Genomic DNA, 26,301 nt, shown 5'->3' on the forward strand with positions numbered 1-26,301 from the left:
ATAGCTCCCTAGGAAACAAAATTTCAAAGGTATGTGAGCTGTCTGCTATTTTTGATTAGCCTTTCTCTTTCTCATGTGCCTCATAAATAGTTTTCTTGCATAAAGAGGCTGCTTTGGTTAATGGGTCAGAGCAATTTAAGATCCTTGTAGGTGTACTTGCATTGTTTGATTGAATTGTATTTCCTTGCTTACTCTTTCTATTGTATACCTAGAGTATGAAAATATGCTTTCTGTATTCCCCTTCATTTCCACCTCAGTGTTGTCTTTCTCATATTCCATCCAGGTTTTTGGTAGGCTTTGGAGAATATTTACCTATCTTTTTTAGGGTAGCTCTTTTATTAGACATGCAGAGTTATAAAAAATAATACAAATATTGCAGAGTATTTAGCATAAATACTAAATAAATAAATAAGGAATATTCAGTCTTCCTATTCCTTTCCAAATATTAGAAACGTAAAAGCTACACCATGCTGCTTTCATCTATTTCAGTAGAACAGAGGAACATTCAAAACAAATTTGGACAGAAATGGAGAAATATTCCACTGAAACTGGAGTTGGAATTGATATAAGGTGGAATTTGTCCTTTGCAGCATGTCTGCAGAAGTGCTGTAAGGCACAGTGAAATGTAGACGTTTCATGAGTCTCTTAAGAGACTGCATATGTAGCAGGGCAGTGCTGGGTAAGATAACCAAATATCATTTAGGTCTGATGCTCAGATCCTGGCACAGAGTACTGTACATGCAACAAAACTGTCATCCCTCACAACAAATCTTTGGGAGACATCAGAGTAAAAGGCTAGACTGGACTATCTCTTAAAAATAGACTTTGTGTTCCCTTTCTTATGCTTCTTTATCTCTGATACTCAGTGGCAAAAGAATTGGATGATGGAAGAGAGAAGACATTCCTGTCTGGTACTGGTTCTAAACCTGAAATAAAATTGTCATGTAATAGCAGCTCTAAATTCTGTGTAGAGAGTTCAGCCTGTTTGATGGAGGTTGCAATGTAAGATAAAAAGGATTTGAGAAAACCAGAAAGATTTGAGTTGCTGTACCATTTATAAAAATGGTTTCTGAGAATAGAACAGTCTCATATAAATATGTATGTGTGTGTGTATATATATATATGATTTTTTAATTTTTTTTCTAACTCATTATGTGCACTGGTGTTAATTTGTGCATTCAGTTTTGATGGTTTTTGAGGCAATTGGCATCCTGCTTAGCAGAATAGCATTGCAAGGATGTAAATATTACATCACCCCTTATCTTTTTCTTTAATCTATACAAATATGAAAATACATGTATTAATATGCATTGGCTAGAGCCAGAAACACTGCAAACAATCATAATTCTATCCTCACTGATAATGTGGTGGCTCCACATAGTATTCTGTGCTGAAGAGGGGTTTTGCCCTATGAATAAATGCAGAGGATAAAGTGACACTACTTACAGAAATAATACCAAATGCTCTTAATAAAAGAAATACCATCTCTGGACTTGTCCTTATGGGGTCACTTTTTATCTAAGTAAAAACCATTACATTGTTTAGAAAGAGCTGTAAACACTGCAGCTTTTTGTATTGCTGTGAATCAGGCATGTGTTTGGAACAGAATTAATTTTGTATCAGAATAAATAATTCTGTAGGCAAGCCTCAGTGCTTAGAGATATGTTTTTGGCTCACCAGCTGCCTTCCCAGACTGCTTTTATCTAGTGCAGACAAGCCTTTCTATGGCACTTCTATCATATGTGTGTGCAGAGAACAGATACTGGCTTTTTATTCTGAATGCTGGCTAAAAGCAATGTTCCCTGGAATTGCTCTCAAATCCTCCAAGAGTCAACATCATCTTCTTTTTCTGATAACTCTTTGTGTGCCTGATCATAATGTTTGAAGTTAGACCCATACAGAGAGCCTTAACACTTTCTCCCTGTGGGAAAAGACTACAAAGAAAGAGAAGAAGCTTTCATACTTAGAGTTTTTTTTTTTTAAGGCCATTGTGAAACTATTGCTATGGGTAAGTTATTAGAGCCATACTGGGGTGCCACATCACCTAGAAGATTCATAGGATCATGTGAAGTATGGAAGTTATACCCCTGATATTCCTGATCTGCCTGTGTTCAATGTGAAGCTGAATCATTTTGCAGAATGTTAGTGGTGAGTCTTATCAGTGTCAAGGACAGTGGGGCAGAGCATGCCTTGCACAAGATGTGCCCCACTGCCAATCTCAAGGGAGTCACAGTGTCTTGATACTCTCCCACCATTTCTCTCAGCCATGCTGCCATCCCTGGGAGCACCGATGGGCAGGAACAAAGGCAGGTTTGTATCTGGGATTTACTTTAGCTGTACACTGAGGTTTACAGATGGCTCTTGCTCATGGTCCTGGCATACACGCTGTTGTGTTTGAAATAGGTAAATGGGTATTGTCTCCAGTTAGTTCTCCCTAGCAGCTCCAAAATCCCACATATATTATAACTGCACATAAACTAGAAGCTCCAACTTAATCATGAGGTATTAGTACTGAAAATTGCTGTTGTGTCCTTCTAAAATTTGCATGGCATTTCCTATCAGCATGTCCAGAAAATAATTTCTCTATCTAGATTTCCAGAAATTTTAAAATAAAAACATAACTCTTATTAAGCATAAACCATTATCAGTACAGCTGATAATACCCAGGATGCAGTTCAGTCCACTTACCCTGTACACTATCAAGAAAATGTGAAAACTGTAAATTAAAGTTTTATACCTGGACCTATCTCAAAGTTGCTTTAATAGTATGGCAAAAATTGAGAATTTCCATGTGGGCACAAGAGGATTTTGGAAGAGAAGGCTGAGTCTCTAACATAGCCCTTGTCCCCACCAGATAACAGAGCAATGCTTTGGTGTGAAGCCTCCCAGGTAGAATGCACCTTACGTGGCCATGGAGTTTTAAAACACCTGAAGGCCAATGACAGTGGGAAGAAACTTAGGGAAAAAATCATTATCTAAAGTTTTCCTACAGCAACTTTTTCATTGTAGATTTTGTAGAGCTATTAGAATTGACTAAAACAGTATTTGCTTACAACCCCCCCTCCCTGAACATTCTCCTCAACCAGGTTGATTTGCAAAATCCAGACTCTGTGAAGATATTTGTGTTAACTTCCATTAAATATTTAATGAATATGCCACTTATAGGATAATATTTTTTTTATTACTACTACTTTTCAAGAGCTATCTGTATTGACAGTAAGGGCAGTATAGAAAGGATAATTCTGGTTGATTCTCAGAATATATTCTGGGGTTGTTCCCCATTAGTCTGTCAGTAACCTGTAGCTCACAGAGAAGTAGAAGATATTTCAGACACATTTCACCTGACTTAAGTCCACTTGAATTTAGGCAAGTATTTGAGATACTTAAACCAGAACTTAGTCACCCTGAATGCTTTCCATAGTTTCTCTAGAGGAGGAAGTCACTAACCTCCACCCCCAACCCCGATCGCAAATATAATTTCCACATAGGATTTTCCTCATTGTGTTATTTAACAGGAAAGTCTAAAGATGTTCCTGGTGTGGATAGCTTGCTCTACTTCCTTTAGGCCTGTGTTTCCAGTGTTAAGTGCATCTGGAAAACTATATTACTATAAGGATCTCAAAGTTATTAAAAATTGTTATTGAATGAGGTTTTTGTGTCTGTTAGGAGAAAAAATTGTAAAAAAACTCTAACTCAGCTTGACTTCTATATTTGTAGGTGACCTACTAACAGTCTGTTATTTAGTTTGTGATCATCATGCTATCTAGGACTATGGATACTTTATTCTGTGACTGTGTATATGTTAAATATCAGTGTAAAATAGTGAATAATAAATTTGGTGTACTGTAAAAAAAAAAAAAAAGCCAGTGAAGAACATTTAATTACAGCTGTTTATGTTGAAAAGGCTGAAGACCATGGAACAATGTGCTGAATGGAACAAGCAAGAATTGCCACCCTGTGCTTTGCATGTTAAAAGTAATGAGGGCAGTCCAAACAAAATTACTTGCATTCTGTCCAACTTTGGCTTGAAAACACCATGCAGTTCCACAGAATAGCTTAATTGCCTAGCATAGCATAATTGCCAGGCATGGGAAGTAATATAATTCACGTCTGACCATGAAATGAACCAGAGAAACTGCTGGGTTTTAACAGCTTGGTTTTGACTTACCTTGGCTTTACAGCTGTTATAAGCATGAATCCAGATGTTGATCCCTGCAGCGGTATCTCATGTTTCATCTTCCTGCATCCTGGCATTAGTGTTTTGTGCATTCTGTGGATCTGTGAAACTCTCAAATGGTGGAAATCACAGGTGGGGGTGGGAATAGGCTGCACCTGAGAGTGATGTCTGACTCTGTCCTGCTGTGCTCCAGATTCTCTGAAAACAGGGTGAGAAAAGCTATGTGTGCTAGGGAATGTTATAGTATACCATTGAATATGATTTACTTCTTAATCCAATAAAATCATAAATTTATGGAGTTTTTAACAGCATAGTTTTAATGACTACTTCCTATTTTATGGGGAGTTAACACCTTAGTCTTGCTTTTATTTCAGTGACTTTCCTCAGGACGCTCTAAATAATGAATAGAAAAATGGTCTCTAACCATTTGAGTTTCCTTTGGTGAGTGTGCTTGTAATACACTGCTTATCTGCAGAAGGAGGTGATTCTCAAAAGTTAGAATAGCAAGGAAAATTCATTTGATTTTGAGGTAAGGTGTATCAGGCTTAAGTGGTGCTTAGGTAACAAGCTGTCTGGGTATATGTTCTCTCATATAGCAGCTTAGTGTACTATTGTTTATATTCCTGTGATTTCCCAAGGCAAATATGTCTTCTGTTTGTTTCTAGTTATTTTTGTAGAGGATTTGTTCTTATTGCTTGATTAGTCCTTTATTGCTGTCATGTTCAATTGGATGTGAAGATAAATATGGATAAGAATAGGTGCCTCACACTGTGGTGTTGAGAGTAAATACAATTTTGTTTGTTGTTGGAACACTCTTTGGGGAAGAAATTGTATCTCGCAGGTACTATGCTATCAGTGCTTCTTTGTATCGATATTGATATCTTGATTTTGTCTCATTTTTGGGTATATCTCACCCTTGTGCCTTTTTCCTGTTTGTAACTGGATCACAATAAAAAAGCTTTGAGGTGGGAGTTGGCATTTTAAGGAGGATTTTTTTTGTCCATTTTTAATTTAGTGTTTTCAGTATTTTAGTCAAATAGTCTTTGCTTTTCTCTTTCCTATAACTTTACCTTTACATTGGTAGCTGGAATTCACTAGCTGTTCTCAGTGAATTCTCTGTGTGCTCACAGATGGGATGCAGAGGGGCATAAATGGGATCATATATTACTTCATCCTGTCAAGTACTAAATGAAACTCCAGTACCACTTAACAAAAACGAATAAATCTGAAAAACCAAACCAAAACCAACCAACCAAAAAAACCCCCCAAAAAAACCAAAAACCAACCCACCTCAACCCAAAACCACACAAAATCCACATGCACTAATGAGGATAGATAGTATAAAGAGTGTCAGAAAATTGTAAATCAATCTTGATTTTTTTTTTTTTATCTCAACAGGTTCACAGTCAGGATGTAACCTCCTGTAAAATGGAAACCTGTGAAGAAAGATACAGATAGCAGTTGGAGTTAAAAGTGGTAGATGAACATTTCTCTTCTTAAGCATCAGCTTTTAAGAACGCTATGGTGATTTGGAAAGTCTCAAGAGTGAACTGCAAAGTTTTCCTCAGCTCAATCGATGCATTTCTTAGTCATTTCTCCAAGTCGTTGATGTTCAGAGATGGTGTGTGATGGAAAAAACACCATGTTTCTGTGTTTGTAGCCCCTGCTTTTTGGATTAGTTTGCTGCATTGCTGAACCAATTTCATTTTGAAGGGCAAGGAATGAATGTGATGGATTTATCTTCAGAGATGAACAAACATGGAAGGAATCCAGTAAGTCATAAACTAGAAGATCAAAAGAAGGTAAGATTATTTTTAATTACTTAATTATATTTGAATGACTTGCAAACTCTTTGATGATTTTCAGTAAACTAGAAATAAATGCGTTTTGAGGATTAAGTAGTTTGCTATGCTCACATGATATTGCAATACAGAGAACTCCCAGAATTTGTCTAGCAAACTGTCTGTCAAAACCTGCACTTGCTGACCTGAAGCAAAAATCTGACATCAGCCTTAGACAGGGTGAGATCTTTGTTTTTGACTGTGGATGTGTGGGTAGACCCTTCTTATTCTGTCCCACACATAGTTCTGGATAATATATTCAATTTTCATCCTTCAGTATCTAAGGCAGTTTAACTAATACTTCCATAGTATGGGAAGTTCTTTCAGAAATCCCACTTCTGCAACACTCTCCGAAAAATCTCACCTTCCAAGTTCACGCCCTTTACTTACTCATACTATGGTCTGGAGATATCTCTCATGATTACTTCATAAACCTTAGTTTGATGTCTTAAGCTTTATGGGGATAATAGAAGGACCCATGCTTTATTGGTCTTTTGGTATTAAATTAATGAATTTTTTTCAGAAAAAAGATTTTTGCTTGCTTTGTTTTGTGGGTTTTCTCAATCTCTAGTTTATTAAAAGTTCAAAATGCTCTAATTTTCTTTTTGCCTGGGTTCTAAGGTAAGGCCTGCCCTGATTGGCAGCCAGCAGAGAGAATATGTTCTGATGTAGCATCTGAGGCTGTGATGTGCTTCGTGCAATGCCTTGAAGTGAGATTTACTGGCCTCTTTGACTTATTGCACACGTTTAGTGGGACTGTCCAAATAATGTATTGAAGTGCAGGTTACATGCTTTGTTATTACACAGACTTAAAATACATGCTTCTGGCTTGGGTATTTATTTTTTAATTTTTGGTATGAATGTTTGTCTAATGTTTTAAACATTTTTGATCTTATTTGGGAAAAAATCAAAATTGGTGTAGTTTATGGGCAACATAAAACAACTGTAAGACCTATAAAATCAAATACTTGCTTTTAGTGTCTCTGAGATTTGTATATGCTAATCTAAGTGATTCAGTCATAGCCAATAACCCTCTAAAGTGCAGAGAATTTGGGTAATATACTATCATAATGCACAGGATGAAATTATTACAGAACATATATATTCAGCCTTTGAGCATTTTTTTTTGTAATGGAGGAGAGAGGTATATGATAAATGATAATTAGTTTAAAAGATGGTACTTTCTCCACTTCATAATTCCCACCCTTCTGTGGGACAAAAGAAAAGCTGAGAAATGTTAGCATTAATCTTACCATCTGGTGAACTGTTTTTTGAACCATTATTATGTGACCTGGAACCCAGAGTCCCCTTTTCCTCTGACCCCCCTCTTATTTCAAAAGAGTTTTTTTCCCTTCATGCCTAATACCTGCAGATTCACTCTTAGACACGAGCTCTTTGGATTGTGTAGGAGGGGAAGGTTTGTTTCAAAGAGCATCTGTTGTACCTCAAGGTCAAATCTTTTCTTTGAGCCAGTCTGTAGATATTTGATCCCTCTGTAGAGCTATGCAATAGCCAGCAAAGGCTCTGCTTTTGTGCTGTGGTTGATGCTGAAGAAGTAAATGTGATGATAATAAACAGAAGTCTTGTTAGTTGTAGTTTCATTCAGGGATCTTTACTAGAACTTGAATATCACTGATATGCTAATATCATTATAAAAGGCTGATATTTAAAAAAAAGAAAGGTTTATAGGTAGTGGTGAAACATAAGTAGTAGTAGTGATTTGGCTATCTCTTTTTGCTGTATTGTCTCTAAATGAAATTTTTACATAATTTTACATTTTACCACTTTAGGAAATATTGGCTGACTTACTGGCTGACATGAGTGCCTTAGTTGCATACTACCTAAATCACACTAGGCAAGAGTCAAGCTGAATGTCTTGCATACCTTATGTCCTTTCAGCAAATAAAAAATATTGCATTCTGAAAAGACTCAATTTTTGTGTTGCTGCAGAACATACTGTTACTGTTTTCTGCTTGAGCAATTTAGGAGAAAAGTCAAATTGAGAAAAAAGCTTCATATAAGACTTCTCAGGTAGCTTTAAAAATGCAGACTGTGCTTTGGGATGTAACTTTTCTAATAATTTCATATCTATGCTATATACATAATAGCATAGGGTTACATTTCTGTGGTCTGGATTTAGGCCTGAACAACTATATTGAAATAATTTTTCATGTTGCTAGTATGTATGACACTCAAATATACTCCTTATCTCAAAACCCATCAAACGTTATCGCCTTCCTTTTAAATAGGTGCATACTTCTCTTGTGGCTGCAGGACTGTCCAGTTCCTTATTCTTTCTGTAGCTGCAAGATGCAATGACACTTGTATTGATTTCTGGCAATGGCTTGCTTATATTTGTGGGACTGGCTTGTGTCACTGGGCTGATGCTCACAGTAAAAGATGAAGCTTGGTCATGAAGTTAGAGCTTTAGTTTAGTAGCCACGTGGAAGCAATAGTCTGATTTTTGTGGTTGAAGTGTTGGGAAAAGGAGGGAGGCAGGCTAATAGAGCAGAGAGGAAGAAGGTTTTAGAAAGATTATTGTATTTAATTAATTTGACCTATTACAGAAAACAGGCATAGGCCTTCCCTCTGCTAATTCTTCTATCTGGATGCAAAGCCTCAGGAAACTAGGAATGAGCTGGAACAGGTAGTGCTGGGGTGTCCATTTTTTCTATCTGCCCAAGGACTGTGTGTCCATGGAAACTCTGTCCAAAAGAAGCCTTTTCTTCCTCCAGGCTTGATGTGCCAGCCATACTGCTTCATCCACTTAGATATTTCAGGTTAAATGCTCTGCCTCTGCATCTGTTTGCCCTTTCCACAGTGTACTGTAATTCCTTATTAAATCAGTATGATGAATCTGAAGGCTTTAGGACAGAAATGTCAATGAGGAGCAGGTCTATATATTGCTGTTTACAGTATGGTGTGCAAGTTCATGATTTCAGCACATGGCAGAGAGAACCACTGACAAGCCTTTTGAACAACAGATTCATTGAGGCAACTTTGTTAAAATTAGCATTTTAAAACCTGAAAGGGGCTGTCTTATCCATCTCTAATTGTTCAGAAGGGTTCTTCTGTTTTCAAAATCAATGTTGCAATTTGTAATATTCTGCCACATACGTGGTTTATGCTAGCCAATCTCCAAAATGCATGTTCAAAATTTCCCGACTACTCCACTCATTTAATTTTAATGTTTTCCTCACAGAAAAGTCCCATTGTGGCCATTTCTTTGACAGACTATGCGGGTTGCATTCTATCTTCAAAAAACACCTGCTTGCTGCATGCAGGGAAAGCCAAGCCTTAGAATGGTGCTGCTGCTGCGGCCCTGTTAAGTGTGGAGCCTGGGGGTGGGAGCCTGGCTGTGGTTCTCTGTGGGTGTGCAGATGTCTGTGAGGCAGCACACAAATAACACAGGTGCCTGTACCCCCAAGTATCATTCATGCACTTGATCACGTGTAAATCTGTGAAATTGTTTCAGAAATACAGGAATGTACAACATGTTTCCCAGTAACAATAATATTCTGTGCCTAAATTTTTTGTTTATCTGCTTTGTCTGCCAAATAGTTTACTGCTTTTTGTTCCACTATGTCTAGGGTGTTTCAGACAAGCCCTCTGAGACCCTATACTGACTTACAAGAAAAGATGTGTGTCAGGATTTGAAATCCATTATGTAGAATACAGTAGGAATGATATTCTTGCAGAATTTCTTGTTTCCAAAATAGGAGACTTTGTACCTCTGCACATCTTGTCCATGCTTTGGAATTCTGCACACCCAGAGTGGTCCCAGGGATAGTTTTTCATCAAATTTCCTTCACACTCTCTTGACAAAAGGCCTTGATTTTTCTGTTTAGAGGCAGATCCAAACCAAATGAAGACAGAGGGAAGTTTTTAGCACTGCACCAGCTCCTCTGCAAATATATGCTTTGAAGCTGAATATGAGAATGTATAAGAATTCCTGTTGTTTTCACAATAAATGACATTGTTTTCTTATCTGTCTTTTGGTAGGCACGTGAGCCACTGTACCCGGAGGGACTTTCAAATAGACACCAAGGCTCTATTAGTGGACAACAATTAAATGTAACTAATTAGCAGGAATGGCAAACAAGCCTTGTGTTAGATGTTTTGCTGATCTCCTTGGTAGCCATTTGGAGATTAATTAGAAGTTCAGTAATCGGTCAGGTTTTGCTTGGTAGGGTAAAATAATAGTTTACTGTTGAAAGCATCAGGAAGTCTTGATACACAATTCTTTAAAACAAAAAAATCAAGAGAGGAGGTTTAGAAGGGACAGGTATAATAGGAATAATCAGCATGTACATCACACTGTTCCTCTGTCCCCTGTCTCCTTTGTCCTACTCAATATTCAGTGCACAGGACAGCATTTCAGGAAAATCAGATGTCATCCTCATGAGGCAGTTAGGCCAGAAGAATAATTTATTCTCATGAACACTCTACTACTGCTGTGTCTGTGCTCTCCATTTTCACACCTCAGTTTTCATTTTTATAGCTAAATCTGTAGTCATCCAACAACTGCTTTGAAAAATAGTGGCATGAAATCTTTGGCAGGCCAGAGTTGTTGCTATTCTTGTTTAATAGTGCATTTTCATTTGAAGACCTAGGATCTGAATGATGTTGCTTGCTATGTGAACAAAAAAGGTTGATGTCTCCCATTTTGTTTTATTTCTCCAAGGCTGCTCTAACTGAAATTTCTATCCCTTCTCCTGTGACACCCCAGTCACTCCTACATATATGTATATATACATGTATATTTTGTGCAGTTCTTGTCCATCTGCTCATGTGTCTGACAAGGGATGCTTTGCAAACAACAGAGGTCTGCAGAACTGCTGAAGAATCACAGATTCATTTGGCTCAATGCTCACTGTTATCCCATATTGCACAACAAGTGGCAGGGATTTTGTGGGGTGTTTTTCAGGACATATAAGTATTTTACCAAAAATAGTGCAGCAAGGGAATAGTGAGGGGTCATCAGAGCTCAGGGAAGATACTTGTTCTTTTTTTGCTTTTTTTACTTTGATACCCTAGAATTAGGCACAGATAAGAAGAGCCAAAACAGCTGATAAGAAGTAATGGGCTGTAGGGATAAAACTACAGCTGCTTTTCTATATCAGCTTGTCATACATTACCTCTGTCATTCCTTAAGCTTTCTCCCTCCATATTCCATGTGTTTTCTGTTTCAAAAGTTTTGCTAGAAAGACTTGAATTATCTCCCTGTCTATCAAACCTCCCTGGGGCCCCACCACCTGACTCTTCTCACTTTCTGAAATTGTTCTGTGCACACTGCTAGGGAAGTTCAAGTTCAAAAAAAAAAAAAAAAGAAACCAAAACCATACAACCTTTAAGGTCTCAATAAATGAAGTTAAATATCATTTTATGGAATATGAATCCATATTTAATAATTTATAACGTAAACTCATGTCCTCTGCTGCATATTAACAGGGCTTTTCTTCCTTTTGGAGAACCATGATGTAAATAAGATTGTACATGTTTCTCTTTTATATTTTTTTCATTGCCTTCCCCAAGCCACTATTTGCAAGAAAGACTTGATTACAGAGAAGTATTTTGTCCCAGGGCTGCACCAAAACAGCTAAGAAATTGAATACTGATTAAATGAATTATTTTCTTAAAATGATACTGGCTAGCTATTTTTTTTAATATATATTTTGCTAGGGTGCCTTGGTTTTGTAGATGGTTTCTTTCTTCTCCAGTCGCTATCAGTTTTGTCTTACAGTTGTTGCTGTTAATGTATGGTTGATAACTGAATAAAACTTGGTTTTATTCAGGAGTACCAAGTAAAAGTTGTGCAGGGTGTCATCATTGCCTGGTTGGAAGATCAGCTGCTTTGCAGCTGTTGCTGCTGGCAGATTTTTGTGTAATCAGATAGCTGAAATGAGTACTGTTCTATATGTATGTACACAGCATGGCTTGGGATATGCACTACAGAGTTGAGAGAAGAAAGTGGCTTCTCACTTGGGTTGATTACTTCCCTCCCTCTCCCCACTGAAAAATAAACAGATTGACTGGCCTTGGTCTTCACCCAGTGCTAAGGACACAGTTTCCAATCTCTACTACATTGCAAAGGTAGATTTAAGTGTTGTGTCTCAAATGGTCTTCTCTGATTTAGAGTGAGATACAATGGCTAAGAAGCAGAAAACAGTGAAATTAATGAAGTTAGTGTCTCATGATAGCACAAGATTTCCTTGGACATCTTGGTGGTTAAAAACTACCTGCAAGGTTTAAATATGTCAAGTAGAAAAGAAAATGAATGACTTTATACTATAAATCCTGTTTTTTGATTGCTATTTCTCCTACTTTTTTAAAACAAAGCTTTTATTAGCCTCAGTACAAAGAATATTTTAAGTGATAATAAATAGCTAGGCAAGTAAATGAAGCTTTCTCTTTTGTTGCTGTTTCTCTACAGTGTCACTACAAAGAAAGGAAATCACTGTAATTGTTATTTAGTATTTTCTTGCTCTTAGCATTGTTATTTTTCAAACTGTTCTCAATAATATTTGTTTGTCTGGTTTTATCCTGAGATCATCATCTGGGAAAATGTTATGAACGTCAAGGATTAAATGCTGAACTAATCAGCAACCTTGTCCTATCTTTTGTCTTCTAAGAAGGAGCGTTAGCTTGAGAAGCAGTTGCATATGATACTGTAAAGTGGAGAATCTGAGCTTGGCCTTCTAGCTGATCTCTTCTCTTGCACTGTGACATTGTTTTGGGAATTTTATCACCCACCTTCATGAAGATCATACCTCCAAAAGGAGCTTTGAGGTTTCTTGAAATCTCAGCTTTATGATAGGTTCCATAATGAGTGCATTAGCACTTAGCTATCCTGCTTGCTGATTTTGAAAGTATTTTCCTAAATTTTATTGATTATCCTTTATCAAACCATACATTTAGAGGAAATACCTCTTTTATTGTTCCCCTTCCCTTGAACTTGCACTTCCTATGGAATTCTTCACTATTCTTTGCCAGGCTTCATATAATAAACACTAAAAAATGAATAGCCAGAATTCCTCCCAGAATGTTGGAAGTAAGTGAAAATCACCTGAACCTCCTCCTCATTTCAGCTCTGGACTAGACTTGAATCTCTGAAAGACACAAAAATCACTAGAGCACGGATGACATGGCTGCAACTAAAGCTTTTTTCGCTTTGGTAATTTTTCTACTTTAAGTGAAAAGTACTGCTGTGTTTACAAAGTAGTTGGGAAAACCTGCTGCTGCTGTTGTTGTTATTTTTACCATATTTGCATTGAGCTAGTTTCTTGAAATCACTCTGTAATGGTACCTTGAGATTTAAGTGGATTGTAAATTCAGGTCAAGGACTGTGCAGCTTCCTCATTAACTCTGCTGTCTTGCAGTACAAGTAATGCATTGCAAGTGTTGTTGAATCTGTATGTCACATGAGGGGGTCCTACTGTTTGCTTCTCTAATTCCCCTGGAAGGCTAAATTTTGGAATTGGAAGGAGAAGCATCTGCTGCTGCTGCTATATCAGAAGTAAACAAGTGAGGGGCTGTACTGCAGTGTGCCTTTGTGGGAGGGATATAAAAACCTTTTTAAGATTGCATTTTATAAACATTAAAGCAAGAATTTTCTTGTGAAGCTGTACTGTGTGTCTGTTTATAGAGCAAAGTTAATAACCTTTTAAACTCATTCTAGATAGGCCTAGCCTAAAGCAATATATGGCAGGACAACCTTGCCTGGTACTGTGGCTTTTAGCTTCTGAATGAAATCATCTGGTGGAACATTGAGTGATTGCCAACAACAATTACTAGTCCCAAATTAAGCCAGTTCTTGTTTTCTTAGATACCATACGCAAATACACACTCTGAATAGAGAAAATGAGAAAGGCTTGTATGAATGCAGAAATGATGCACAGAAAATTTAAAGCCTAGCTTCTGCAAATTAGTTTTTCCTGGGGTTTTTACATCCTTACTGTAAGAAATAGATGTGAAAACCACCCCAAACCTCAAAATCAGGGACAGAGTATACTGTGAAGGTTGCATTACTTTGTCACGTTAACTTCATAGTGCACACAGTCCTTGCATATGAACCTCTAGAGTCTGGATATTGTACTAGAATGGAAGACTGTGCTTTATTACAGCTTAACCTGAAGTGCCAAGGTGCATTCATGCTGAGCATTCACAATAAAAGATTACTGCTGGGAAGATGCTTCATTTTTATCTTTTTAATGCTTAGGTAGTGATGCTGGCTGTTTTCCAGGGCTCAAGTACAAAAGAATGCAAAGGCAGGACAGTATTCTGGAAATGGTTATAATTTTTTTTCCTTCCTTTCACAGCTAGTTACTGGCAAGCACATATATATTGATTTTGTTTTAAATATGTATAAGTATGTATATGTACAAAGCAACACAGTTATGTTTTGTTTCCTGCAGGTAAATCAGAAAAGCTTTTTTGTTAGAGGAGAATAAAAAGCTCATAGAGCTACTGAGTTTAATGCCAATGTTTCCTGCATTTCACATCTACGTTTTGTGGGTTTTGTTGTTGGGGTTTTTTTGGTTGGGGTTTGTTTTTTATGTGTTTTTTGTTTTTTGTTTTTTTTTTACTTCAGGATACTCTACAGTTAGTTAAGTGAGCCTTGAAATATCCTTTTTGTAACAGGTTAATGTGTAATAAAATTGTATCTCAGTAGGCACTGGTTTATGCAAAATCCCTATACCTTTTTGATACTAAAAGTCCTTGATGTCTTCTAGAATTGTCAGTATTGGGCACAGAAATGTTTCTTAATAGCATTTTTTACCTAAGTCACCAAATGTAGCTTTTACCAGGGTGAGGGACAGCTCCAGAATACAGGAATATATCAAAAGTTTGTAGCAAAGTAGCTTTGGTACCAGTTTAACATTTATTATTTTTGATGGAAAAATAAACCTGTAGTTGAAATGCAAGTCAGCAGGCTGTCTTTATTACTTGGGCTTTTGGTATTATTTCTTTTGCCTGACTCTCCTTTCCTATTGTCGTTACTGTTGTTTTCTCCTTTCTCTGTCAGGAGTATTCTCATTGCTTGTCATCTTCCCTCTATCCTTGTTGCATGTTTGCTGCCCTCTGTTTTGTTTTTGTTTTCCTTCTCCTATGCTCAACTGACCCCAGCTTATCACTTTTTTTCAGTATGCGTGCATATACAAATATTCAGATAACTGTGTGTGTGAATATACGTGCATGTACATGCTTACCTGCATTGTATATTTTTGCATACAAGTATTTTGAGTGAATGCTTATATATAAATATGTAATATTGACAAGCAATGCATAGGAAAGTCTCTAGTGTGATTGAATCTGAAAATATTTTTTTCTCTGTAGTCTATTTGTTGGTTTCTTTGGAAAATAGTATCCTTAGCACACTGTACCTGTGTGCACATTGGTGCAGTGCTTAGGACAGGAATCACAGCTGAGGGCTCTTGAGTGTTTTAAAACAATTGTAGTAGTAAATATATTATTTAATTTTTTTTTTTCAAATTGGATTTTTTTGTGGTGGTGTTGGTGAGGAATTTGTATGTTTACTTGCTTCTTCTGATAGATCCTGTCAGTGTTCTCCACCTTAGTCAGAAGCGTAGTTGTTGCTCTTAGCCCTTGATATAAGAGGTGCAGCCTTAAAATACTTCTGGTCCCTGTGCCATCTGACTGACATGGATTAAGAAGAACCTGTGCCGTCTGACTGACATGGATTAAACTTTCTCCTCTGTCTGAGTCGCTGCATTGATGCCACTAGTGAGTTGCATGCTGAGTCCATGACAGTGAGTAGTCATTAGTAAGTATGGTGGAGGCATTCTACCAAGAAAAGAGGGCTGGGGGGAAGCTGCCAAAAATTTTTGTTGTTGTTATTTGAAATTGCCTGATGTAAACACTGTGTCCATAATGTTTAATTTGGAAGGGATAATTTTCAGCAGGTGCTATTTTTGGCTTGGTTGCAGAGATCAGGCGACTTTGAATTTATTGTTGGCATTGCAAATGAGAAACAAAAGGAACTATAGTGCACAAACACAAACCACCCCTGTAGATCCACTGCCCCCCCTCTACCAAAATCTGGCCACACAAATCCAAGACAAGGTAGCAGATCAATATTAAGTCAGTTCTGTAAGGTGGCAGTTTAGTTTGCCTGAACATACTCTATATTTAGAGTGGAGCTTTGTGAAACATCATTTCTATCTGTTGGTATTATGCAATAGCTTATTAATAATATAAATATAATATAAATATTCTTATTGCTATATGGTAACTGCTGTATTATTGCTTTTAGGAAGGATTATGTATTTTAAGGCTTAGGCAAAAGACTGTTTCTCTTCTAGCTTTGTCAATTTTCTTTGTACCCTCAGGGAAGTTGCTTAAACTCAGTTTTATTCATCTGTAAAATTGAAAGATCTTCTGAATCATTTATCATTGAGCTTTCTCAGAGCATTAAGATCCTCATATTGAAGGTCAAATATATTTACCTAGTGTTTAAAATAAATATACTGCACTCATGGCTATTTATTTGCATTCTGGAGTCTCAGTGATGAATCAGGATACAGTTCTGCTGCTACTGTAGGAATATAGTAAGAAAGACTGGTTTAAAAATTGTACTGTTTGCTTGTTACATCCCTTGATTCCATCCTTGTATTTAATCCCTAAGAGATGAATGTGTCTCTTTCTTGGTAGAATGTGATCTCCTATACAAAACCACATGTCATTTAGAAATATGTGTGAGGGAGGAGGGAGATTGTGCACAGAAAAGAAGGAATACACAGGCTTTTTCTTTGTCATGCTTACCGAGTACTTATCATGCCTTAGCTGTTACTGCATTGTATCTCTTTTCTTTATCCTAATTTCCCAGTAGTAATATATATATGTCCTCAGGAATACAGGAACCTGTTTGACTGTGCATTAGATAGGGGAATACTTTCTTAATTAATTCCATTTAGTGATAGCTAAAGTAGATGGCACTTTCTTGTCATTGTCTACTGCAACATGGCTACTTTTCCACTTCTCTATGTATTTCCAAATGGTCACATAAAGAAATAATTTCAGGATGACCAAATGGATCAGTCAGAGGAATGGAAGATAGAAATAATAGAAGAAAATTCCAGGATTTTCCTAATGTTTTCCTTTGTGAATGTAGACAACTGGGATTGTGTTCTGTTTTGAAAGCAGATGGAGCTGGTTACAATTTGCTCTAGAGTAGCACCAGTCCTGCTGTAAAATGAGACTTCTGGCTCAAAATCCAGAGAAGCTGTGTTCTTAAAAATACACCAGTAATGCAAGCTGATTTTCAGAATTGACTCAAATACCAAAAAAAAAAAAAAAAGAAAAGACAAAATTATCCATGAAAGAAACACTCATGAGCTATAGCTGTCTGTTAGAAGTTGACATACATCAGTATTTTATTTGCATCTCTTGCAAAAAAGGAGTTCAATATTCTATGTTCAACAGTAATGAGCTAAAATGGTATATACAGTGGTATAAACAAAATGATCCCAAGAGTCAGATTCCGAAGTGGATCTATAATTCAAAAGTACCAAAGAGTGATTGTGGAGACCTCTAGTTCATCATAAGCAAAAATAGTGCATGTCTGCTTTGTTCCCTTATCCTCTCCCCTAGTGTTTTTGCTTTTGATTAGCATTGCTATAAATGAACTATTAACTAGTAAAAGAGATGCAAAATACCTTTACAGTAGTTAGTCTCGTTCTTGCCCTTTACTTATCTGTATATTTCCATCAAAGGATTAAAGCAAATCAAGACATTCCTCCATAATGTGTATCTAATAATTGTGGCCAATCCAAATTTTCTCTGTCAAAAATCTTGTGTTATCTTGATATGTCACAACTAGAAAGAAAGGAGGAGGTGTCGTTCTGCTAATGTAGAACAGCTGTGTGTTCCAGGAATTAATTTATTGCGAGGGTAAGTTAAATTGCAGATTTAAAACTGTTAAATTTTCAGCTCTGGCTGTGCTGTTTGCCTGAGTAACAATAGAATTTCAAAGGAGCTAAAAGGGAAACCATGCAACATGTGTTTGAGGGGTGCTGGTCTTAATTTTTATTTTCCTCCCCTGTAAAGGAGTTTTCTGTGACTGAAGTTGATTGCTCTGACAGCTGTGCAGGGAAACCAAAGACTCTCCTGTATACAGCACATGTATACTATATGATCCTTTTTTCTTTTGTATCTTTATTTTCTTACGAGATTTTTTCATAATAAAGCAACAACTGATGCCTTATTAAGGGCGAAAACAAGTCCATTCCTGTTATTTAATATTTTCCAAAAGTAGTTGTTCCTTCCTATCATGAGATCCTTGTGAGAGGAAAAAGGAGAGGTGGACACTGGTCTTGTCTCTGTGATGACCGGTGACAGGACCTAAGAGAATAGCCTCAAGTTGTGTCAGGGGAGGTTTAGGTTGGATATAAGAAAGGGTTCTTCACCCAGAGGATGTTTGGGCACTGGAACAGGCTCCCCAGGGAGGTGGTCGCAGCACCAAGCCTGACAGAGTTCAGGAAGTGTTTGGAAAATGTTCTCTAAGTCAGTGGTGTGAATCTTGGGGGTGGTCCTGTGCTCCTGGAGATGCTGGACCCAATGATCCTTGTGGGTCCCTTCCAACTCAGCATATTCTGTGATTCTGTGAGATGCTGGTTGTCAATGTATTTTTGGTAGTCTGAACTCCATTTTTCTTCTTCCTTATTTATTGCAATGTGTGCTTGGGAATGCTGTGGACACCATAATCCTAGAAGTACACCAGTTGAATCTTGAGGGTTCTAGTAAAGAAAAAGAATAAAGGAATAAAGGGTTGCTAATTCTTCATCATCAACTGCCCTCCCCCCAATTTTTAGACTTGAAAATTTATTTCTCTGTGTGTTTTTTAATGTTGTTTAAGATTTTTACCATTTAATAACACAGCTAGTGATTGAAGGGGCAGGTAGCATATATTATATTTGCATGACACACTGTGAAAATTTTGGTACTGTATCTACTGCACCCTGATAAGGGCTCTAGGAATGTGCCATGAGTGTTTGTAACATCATGTTTCTCAAAAATCAAAGTATTAGCTGCACATGAATTTTTTAAAGAGATGTAGTGTTGTTGGCAACCTTGTGGTTTGGGCTGTGTTTGGATTTACATTAAAATACTTCACAGTTATACTCTAAAGGTGTAATTACCCAGACCTCTAGATAACAGTGGGAATCTTTCCAATTATTTTTGGCAGGCTTTCTGTATTTCAATTTTTGATGGAACATATTGGTTAATTTTTTTCTGGTTTTTTGGTTTTTTGTGAGTTTTTTTATTTATTTGTTTATCTGGGTTTTTTAACTCGCCAAACAACCCAAAACTAAAAAAGCAACAGGCCCAAATGTGTCTAGTCACAGCAGGTGAGAGTTATGATCCCCATCCGTTGCTAGTTTCTGTGTATGCATGCAGTCTGTGACAAAACTTGGGCCACGGGGTTACATTAAAGTAAGATATTTGTAGCTGTTAACTTTGTTGAGAGCAGCCTAAATTCAGTTTGCCAGACAAAGACTTATCAATCTGCCTAAGCTATTGCAGAGCCATTGAAGTCCATAATCTTTTGTGTTACATCTTGGAGAGCATTAGTTAACTCGATTTGAAAAAAAAGAAGCCTTAATAGTAAATAATAGTAGCAACTATTATTACAATTATTATAAAAATAATATTAACAATTAATATAATCCAAAAGTTAGAAAAGGAGGTTCCTCAATGGCTTTGTTTTTAAGGCAACAATGCAGATTGCTTTTAAAAACTGAAAATCTTCCAAACCATGTTTTGTCTGAATGAGGCCCTTAAATGAGACTGATTCTTCAGACAAGGATTGAATTGGTTGAATTGCCTCTAATGTTGTTTGGAACAAACACATTCCTCTTCTAGAGGAAACATTTTTGTGTTTCTTAAAATTCTTCATTGAATGTTGTTTGCTTTTTGATTTGTTTAACAGAAGGTCCAGAAAGCAGAACATGAGCTGGTACTTAAAAACAAGATAATACTCTGATTTTACTTAAACATTACTTCTCATATAGTCACTTTGCTGCTGAAAACTTACTAGATTTCTTCAGATCTACTGCACACTATCTTTCCAGACCTTCCCATCTTATGATTTGCAGAGTTCACTGTTTCCACGTGCAGTACACCCAACCTGCCTTGATAGAAAAGGGAAACCTGTGAGTTAAACTGAAGGGGTTGATACAGGTCTGGGTGTTATCAGTATTCTTCCAATGGAGTGAGCGAGCTGGGGGAGCAGACTGCTGATACGGTGCCTGTGCTCTGTGTTTTCTGGGCTGTCCCATCAGTGGCCACCCCACAACACATCTATCTGGTCCTATGTCTTGGTGAGTAAAGTCTTTTTAAGAAGATGGAGAGTGTAGATGACAGAAGGGGGAGCAGCTTTTCCAGTCATTCCTCCTCTTATGAACACCTGTGAGGTTTTTTTTTGTCAAAGGTAGTCTAGCTATTGGGTGGTGGATGAAGGTTTTTATTTGTTTTTAGAATTTATGTGGAAAGATTGTTGTAAAAGTGCTTATGAAAATTCCAGGGTAGAACAATGAGACTTAGAGGCAACTATAATGACCTAGTTGACCTAATGACAACAATAATGATGCCTTATATAATTCTTTATAATAATTCCTAATATCTTCAATACAAAATAAAACTTTTTGTACAGTATTTTTATTTGGTTTGTGCTCTGATACTTAATTTTTTGGGCTTGTTTTATATTGTGTTTATTACCTTTTATTAAAATTGTGAGTTTCTAGCACTGTAGAAGCTCAGCTTCTGAGTGATATTGACATTACCTTGAAAAAATTCATGCCACCAATATAGAATCAGCTGATGCCTTATTTTTCAAATACACATGCATTGCCTGCTAGCTTTGAAAACCCAACTGCAGTAAAACCCAGAGCTTTGCTGCTATAAATTATTCTCCTCATGAAAATACACTGGCATATTAATGTTTCTGGCAATTTCAGATACATGCAAATGTCAGGTTAATTTTTTCTACTTTCACAGAGTTTGGAATTGGGTTTTTTTTGATCAGTTTTAAGTGTCCGGGTTTCCATTCATATGGAAATAAATGCAGAAGATGAGAATATCTGTTCTACAGTTTCATGAAGCTGACTCTTCAGATAGTGTGGCTCTAAAGGCCACTGAAAAGAAAAGCAGTAAATTATCAGGGAAAAAGAACATATTCTATTTCTTAAATGAAAATCTAAAGAAACTGTCATTTAACATGCATTTCATGTCTTTATCTACAGCCTGGAATTTTCAAATAAGCTTTTATCTTTTTTTTAAAATTCATTTTATATTCTTGACAGAAATAAAGAATCATCTGATTATCTGGTTTGAGTAAACTTTAGGACTGGGTTGTGAAAGGAGAATTTTCTTTATATTAAGAAGCAATTTATACTTGCTTTTCCTTGCAGTTTACTATTTTTCAGAATCATGGATGCCTGTAAATGTACTAGTTTCAATCAGTAATGTTCATATTACCTTAGATTATTTATGTGGTATCCAGTTTTTCCATTGTACATAATCTTGACTGATAATTTGACAAATAAAAGTTTTTGTCTTCATAGATAATGGAAAAGATATAGGGAAGGAAAGACTGTCTACTTGTAGAATCAAGCAAGGAGTGAATGAAATATGAGAATACTAGGGGTTAAAGTGGAATCTCTGTGTTTGTGGAACACAGTACCTTGTGTGCTGGAGGACGCTGACAAACTGAGGAAACACAGCAATGTCTGTATGCTTCCACCATAGCCCAAACCCATTGAAATTGCTGAAATTGTGGTAACAACTGGGATTTAACTTGTGGATCTCCTTAACTAGCTGACTATTGCTCATCTTAAGAGTATTAGTCTCTTTTTGTTACTGCATTGTTTTGTTTGCCTGTGATCTCATTCATCTTCTTTTTTCTTTTAACTCCTACTCCTGTGGTACTTCATCCTAAACTGAGGGCTCTTTGTGGCAGTAACTTTTTTGTTTTACAGTATGTCTTTGCAGTGCTTGGTTGAACTGAATTTTCAACTTAATTTTTCACTTGTAGGTTAGATATCTTAAAGTTTATAAAATATGATTTATTTCTTTTTTTATCTACATGCTGAGAAGGGAATAAAGATGATCTGACTCATAGCACAGGGCGGAGATCCATGTATGTTAGTGCTGTCATTTTGCAGGTAGGCACCTGCTGGATGTTAGTGTGCCTCTTGTGAATGAATCCATCTTCAGCTTGGCCTTGACAGCCAAGGCCCCAGGGAAGAACAAATAATTACTAATGTTATTGTTATTTCATAATAATTTATATTTAAGAAGATTTTAGAAATAAGAGTCAGGGCCAGAAAGTCCCATGGTGGTAGATATTCCTTGTATACATACAAATCATAGGTTGAATTGCAAAATTGTCAGTCTAAAGCAGCATTAGTAAGGTAAGAAGTCTATTTTGAGTAGCTAGTCTACTTTAAGAGGTTTCCAAAATCAGACACCTTTCTTAAATTTGAAATTATGCATACTCCCACTGTAAATGTCCTGAATAAAATGTAGTATTTCAAGGCTATGAATATATCAATAAACTGGATATATTCTAGTATATTTTTAGTGTAGAACAATTTGAAAATTAGAATTACATTGGAAGGGCTGAGTGCTACTGAGTAACCTGATTAGGTGGTGCTCATTAATGGATGAGTAGCTGTACTTCCATTTAGAGACATGATCAAAATAAGGTAATAGAAAAGGTGGCTTTTTTGGGACCACATAAAGTGCTGTGTTCAAGACTTCAACTTACTACATTGATTTTCATTCCCAAAACCTTACCTCAATATTTTTAGCATTTATTCTACTTTATTTTATAAAATAAAACAAGTAGCTTAAAGTATGAGTTACTGTCTCCCTTCTGTATTCCCTCCTTCCCTCCTCTTTCCTTTGTGTTGCACAAATTTGATAGAATTTCATCTCAGAGTTCAATGTGAATGCTTTCAATCACAGAGCAGATTTTTTTTGTTGTTATTTTTTCCAAAGAAAATAGATATTCTTAGATGGTATATAAATTACAACAAAGTCTTTCATGTTGAAGTAGTGCTGTTAATTAATGTTAAGATGCCATGGAAATATTTTTTTATCTTCCTTTTACCCTGATTTAAGTGAGAGTAGAGAGTAGGTGGCAGAGTAGGTGAGAGTAGGTGGCAATGACAATTAGATAGAATTAGACTTCTGGAAGAAGCAAATGGTAATATGCAGTAAGTCCTAACTTTTTGTGATTTTTGTGTTGCTCTTGCAGTGTTTGTGTTACAGTAGTATCTACCAGCCATACAGGACCTTAAATCAGACCATTTGGTGCCTGTCACCATGCAAAATTATATGGAGTAATTTTTTTTTTTTTTTTTGCAATGAAGTCCAAGTACCAGGCCAGAATCTGTGTGAGCACATTGGGAATTTATAATTATTGATGGATTAGTCTATTGGATTTATAATTATATGATTCTACAGTATCTTTCCTTTTTTTTTTTTCTTTTCAAGGAATAGGTTGTCCCAGCCATAATGCAAAAGTATAAGTGTAGTTGTAGTCTTCTGAGAAATGAAAATGCAGAGGACTTCAGGTATTCCTGACTTGAAACCTATAACCATGGGATGCTTGAGCTAGAGAGGAGGAGGGGAGAAAATCTTTCAGCTATTGTCAATAGACAGCATATTTGAATGTACTGAAAGGAACCTTGCCATTCATCTGCTAGAATCCAGGATATGGTCTGATGGCTGTACTGTATTCTCCTGAGGCTTTGTCACAATTAAAGTGACATCTGCCAGAATTTGAGCAGGTTTGATGAATTTTTTCCTGCACAAATATGCAGCTCTTGTGTATGAAGGGAGATGACACCAAACTAGAGGCACATATTGAAGTTTCTCAAGAAAGTCAAGTGAAGCAAAGATTTTTATAATTAATAGGAAAATACCGTATGTTGTTATGTACTCTCATTTAGCCGAGAGTCTCTAGATAGCAAGACAGAATCATCTTGAGATGGATTATGTTATTGTCTTCTTGGTTTTTCTAATGAAGGATTCTTATTCCTCTTGTGGTTCACTTACTGAGCATGTAGTCTCAAAAGCCTTAATTCAATTTCCTTTCCTTAAAAGGAAACATTTCTATGGCTTGGGACCCACATAGCAAATTCTGTCAATAAGTGATTCTTACATCATTCTTACCACATTTTTTCCCAGTGTTCTAAAGGCTGGGGAACAAAGTCATGATGTCAATTAACAATTAATATAAAGTTATATTTGGAAGAGGTCAACATTGATGAGAATAAAAAAAGCCACTTGCAGGTTATCCCACAATACTGTTGCAATGGTCCACTGCTTGTAAGAGAATTTGCCCTGATAACAGAAGACAGAGGCACCTGTGTTTACAACTGTCTGAATCTTAAAGTACAAATTCTATAATTATTTATGGTTGTACAATTACAAATGCAACCATTTAAATGTTTTGGCTTAGGCATTATTATACAGCCTATGTACAGAATGGACTCTGTAGAATTGTTGGTACTGCTTTGAGAAAACTTTGCCTTTAGCTATATCTGTAGTTGCACTGGAAGACAAGAGCCTGTTATCTGAGAACAGCTGAAGTCAAAATGTAAAGACCTTTAAGTCACACATCTGCTACTGAGAGTAAAGTTTGATGAGCAGGAGTTATTTTCTGCAGTTGGCATTACACCAGCTGAAAACAAAAAATGCTCAATTATCAGTCTCAAGGTGAGGTGAAAAGCTTCTCTCCCCTCCAAGTACATTTGATCTGTGTATCATGGGAGAAGTCCAAAATGTTTTACATTTTGCTTTCAAAAGTGTTAGTAAGTGCTGTGATTGAATGCAGCAATAGAAACACACACTATTTAGTGTTTCTAGCCCTTCCTGCATGTGTGATCAACCACTTTACACTGCTGCTGTAAGTGAATTCATGAATGTTGTTGATTACACAGCCTGCTTGTGAACCATATAAAAGTTCAAAAGGAGAGCATTTCTGAAGAACCTTTTGGGCAGTTCTGTATTTTTCATGTTGTCTTACACCACTTCTCCCTAGTCAGGAAGATAAATGTGTGTGTATAAAGATTGCTTATTAGAATTTAACTAAATGGCTACTGAATTAAATACGTGTACTTATCGTTTCCCTGACTCTTTTCCTAGGAAATGAGGCAATACAAAGGAAATAAGTTTTAAACACTCTTCTAGCCCCCTAGTATGTAGATTAGTATTTTTATTACTTTTGAGCAAAAGAAGTGGGGTATTGCACGTACACACACTCAGCTCTTTTAACAGGATTTGCTTCTGATGTAATTAAATTTTTGAAACAACAGTAAGAGAGAGCTCCATACATTCAAAATAAAAGTTTACTAGGTAGTATTCAGGTAGATATTTTTTTCATCTTTCTTTACAAAATTCAGTCTTTTGATTTTGAAGAATTTTATTATCTCATGGGGAATTTTTTCCCCTCTGGGGCTTGATAGGCAAGTCCAAACTGTACTTTATTAAATGAATTTAGTTATCAATTTTCCTTTTATCATCATTTACACTATATTTGAAGCTAATCTGTATTTTTGATGAGCGTTAATCTAGAATATTTCTTTCTAACAAAGATATGATGTTAACAATCTCCTTGTTATAGTCCTAATCTATTAATGAATAGTTGGAGTTCAGTAAAAAGAGTATTTTTCAATTCTTAGGTTTTTGTCGATAGCCTTTCTGATTTAATATTTCAGATTATTGGATTAAAAATGTGATAAACATGGAAATAGAGATTAAAATTTTAACCATATAAATATTAATTTAATCTTTCTGGAAAATTATTTTATAGCTCTTACAATGCTTTGTAAATGTGGTAATTACTACAGTACTGGCTAAATAACCAATTAAAATTATAATAAGGATATCAATTGAATATTAGCAGTCCTGTGATAACCATTTATCATCTTATTCTGTTATCAGCGTGCATATAAATTTATGAATATATGCACTTAGATTTGCGTATATATATGTAAATCTATGTAATATTTCTTTAATACTGCAGTGAGATACAGAAGTCAGTTCTAGTCTTTCAGCATAACTGTGCTTCAGTGGATAGTGGTGGGTCCTTGTACAGCACCAGTTTTTATTTGAATATGCACTTTGGAAACATTTTTATCATCAATCTTGAAAAATAAATAAATGCAAAAATGACAAAAAAAGACTCTCTTGAAAGGCACTGAAGGAGCTGACTCAATTTGCATATGCATTACTACTATTCTGATCTTGGTTTTT

General features: G+C 36.3%; 1 protein-coding gene across 5 annotated transcripts in view; it reads left to right on the forward strand.

The window, feature by feature from the left end:
* Positions 1–26,301, forward strand: part of NAV3 (neuron navigator 3) — a 507,738-nt gene that overhangs the window by 123,011 nt on the left and 358,426 nt on the right. For all 5 annotated transcript variants that reach the window (XM_054271027.1, XM_054271063.1, XM_054271035.1 and 2 more), the window contains exon 2: positions 5,576–5,979. In XM_054271027.1, the coding sequence (XP_054127002.1) occupies positions 5,899–5,979 (81 nt within the window). In that variant the 5' untranslated portion in view covers positions 5,576–5,898. The remainder of the gene's footprint in view (positions 1–5,575; positions 5,980–26,301) is intronic.

The sequence above is a fragment of the Melozone crissalis genome, unplaced genomic scaffold, assembly GCF_028551555.1.
Source record: "Melozone crissalis strain CALT ecotype California unplaced genomic scaffold, PUWL_Pcris_2 ptg000004l_1, whole genome shotgun sequence".
Classification (NCBI taxonomy): domain Eukaryota; kingdom Metazoa; phylum Chordata; class Aves; order Passeriformes; family Passerellidae; genus Melozone; species Melozone crissalis.